Source organism: Aplysia californica, unplaced genomic scaffold, assembly GCF_000002075.1.
Source record: "Aplysia californica isolate F4 #8 unplaced genomic scaffold, AplCal3.0 scaffold00281, whole genome shotgun sequence".
Lineage (NCBI taxonomy): Eukaryota > Metazoa > Mollusca > Gastropoda > Aplysiida > Aplysiidae > Aplysia > Aplysia californica.
In genome coordinates this window covers 450,604-453,009 of record NW_004797551.1, presented here as the reverse complement: position 1 = coordinate 453,009, position 2,406 = coordinate 450,604, and the positions used below count along the sequence as shown (strand labels likewise).

The 2,406-nt window shown below is 43.3% G+C and overlaps 1 protein-coding gene across 1 annotated transcript in view; it reads left to right on the top strand.

Moving 5' to 3' along the window:
* Window positions 1–2,406, top strand: part of LOC101854646 (unconventional myosin-Ia) — a gene marked incomplete at its 5' end in the record, with an annotated part of 55,584 nt that overhangs the window by 7,533 nt on the left and 45,645 nt on the right. The window contains 2 exon segments of the mRNA XM_035970531.1: window positions 311–376; window positions 1,804–1,908. Of these exon segments, the coding sequence (XP_035826424.1) occupies window positions 311–376; window positions 1,804–1,908 (171 nt within the window).

Sequence of the window (2,406 nt, the reverse complement as noted above, 5' to 3'; positions counted from 1 at the left end):
GAGAGAGAGAGAGAGAGAGAGAGAGAGAGAGAGAAGCAGAAACAGAATGAGGGAGGGACAGCGAGAGGGAGAAGAAGTGAGAGAGAAAGATATATTATATATAATGAGAGACGGAGATAAAAAATAAAAAGGAGGGAGAGAGAGAGACACAGAGAAAGAGAGAGAGAGACAGACAGACAGACAGACAGACAGACAGACAGACAGACAGACAGGCGGAGACAGAGAGAAATAGAGAGAAAGAAAAGAGACAAGCTATAGAACAAAGAGATGAAATAATGCTTAAAGTTATAGACTTTGCTATTCCCTCCAGGTGCAAGAAGAGACCCGGACTAAGGTGATGGGCGTCCTGGACATTTATGGCTTTGAGGTGTTTGAGGTGAGCGCCTGACCAATGTGTGTCTGCCACATTACTTGCCTGACAGTAATAATAATAATAATAATAATAGATAGCACTAGCTGGGCCCCCTTTCGATGAAAGGAATTTTTTTAAATTGAGTTATTGAGGAACAGTACGCACGGCTAGTGAACGGAAGCCTCACTTGTTTACAATGTCGTCTTAGAAAACGGACTTTCCCAAGATTAGATGTAAACGAAACTAATGAAAAACTGAAAATATAGCTTAGATCTATACGGGTCCTACACTTAAAATGTGCTCAGTAGTGTGCGAAAATGCGTGATAGTATCGGACGAAAGTACGACTTGAAATAAACCTGCCGGATTTTCTAAAATTACAGAGACGGAAGCGTCAGCCTACAAAAGCGATTGGCGAAATAAACAAATTTAGCTTTTTGCTGCACAGCTGTTTCAAAACTGAAAAAGCGAAGGGCGTCATGATCGGGAGAATGTTTTAAAGAATCTTTTGGCGAAAACCGAATGTCGATCGATGCAGCTATTAAAAAGCCTTTTGAATAGCAAAATTTGGCCACCATAAATAGATAATAGATTTGTATAGCGCTTCACTCCGAAGGGCTAGAACCCAGATGGCCGCTGGATTGGAAAAGTTAAGTAAAGTTGTATAGCGTAAATCCCTGCTCAACAGCAAGCTCTATGCTCTTCACAATCTATACTATTACCCCAGCAGTCTGAAAAAACCTCAGCTTCCTGGGAAGCACACAGTGCAAGCAGCCATTTTTAGGCTCCAAAACACTAACAAGATCTTTCACTGTCTATGGCGGAGTACCCATTCTCACCTGGATGAAGTGAGGAAAATTTGTGAAAAGTACCTTTCCCGAGGACACAACATCGGGCCCCATGGCTCGAACCCCCGAACTCGCTACCTTATGATTACGAGTCTGGTAGCCTAACCACTAGGCCATCGATGCCACAGTACTGGAAACTGTGATTGTTGGTGGTGCCAAAGTTGGCAGTCACAAGTAGACACGTTTGAACGATAATGGGAATGAATTATGGCTTCCGTCGTCTTGTATGTTTGTGGGGTTTTTTCAATAAAAAAAAAAAAATTCACTTTTTATCCCAGTGTAGACATTTGACTTGTAGAGATAGGTACCCTACATGCCAACAAGAATTCATTCTATACTATAATACTCTGTTGCACACCAACCTGTACAATCAAGTCTTACAACACAGTGTCCTGTTTTTGAGATTGGGTGATGGTAGTGTTTTGCTCGAGGACACACCTCAGTGACCACCTACCTAAACCACCTGCTCGACATGACTTTTGAGTCTGCGCCCACCATTTCACTACCTTCAGGGCCCACCATCCTGACGAGTTTTTGCCATAACTTCTTCTGTGAAGGCTACAGTCAATAAAAGAGGGTTTTGTTGTGTGTTTTTTTTCCCCAGACAAACAGTTTTGAGCAGTTCATCATCAACTATTGTAACGAGAAACTGCAGCAGATCTTTATTGAACTCACTCTGAAGGAGGAACAAGATGAATATGTCAAAGAGGTGAGTGGGTGGGGAGGGTACGGAAGAGATGGGGTGCAAGAAAGATTTAGGACAAGAACGAGGTGGAAGGGGGGTGGGGGTCGACAGAAAGAGAGGAGAAGGGAGGGTTGAGAGAGAGAGGGAGAGGGGAAGGGGGGTTGAGAAAGAGAGGGAGAGGGGAAGGGGGGTGGGACTGGGCGACAACGAAGCGGAAACATAATTATGTCCGACCAGCAGGAGAGCAAAGGCAACGTTTCGGCACATCTCAAACCACCCTACACAACACAAAAAGATGAGTTTATTTATTTCATTATAGGCTATGCATTTTCTTGCATATTCAGATAAAGAAATCAGATTCTAAAAATCAGTTTGATTTATAAAGTTATGCCCCGGAACAGCGCACCATTCAAGCATTGTCGATTAACTAGAATGCACGTCCTCAATGTGTTAAATGAGGTGGGGTTGGCCTGGGGAAAGGACGAAGTAAAAAGGAGAGAGAGAGAGAGAGAGAGAGAGAGA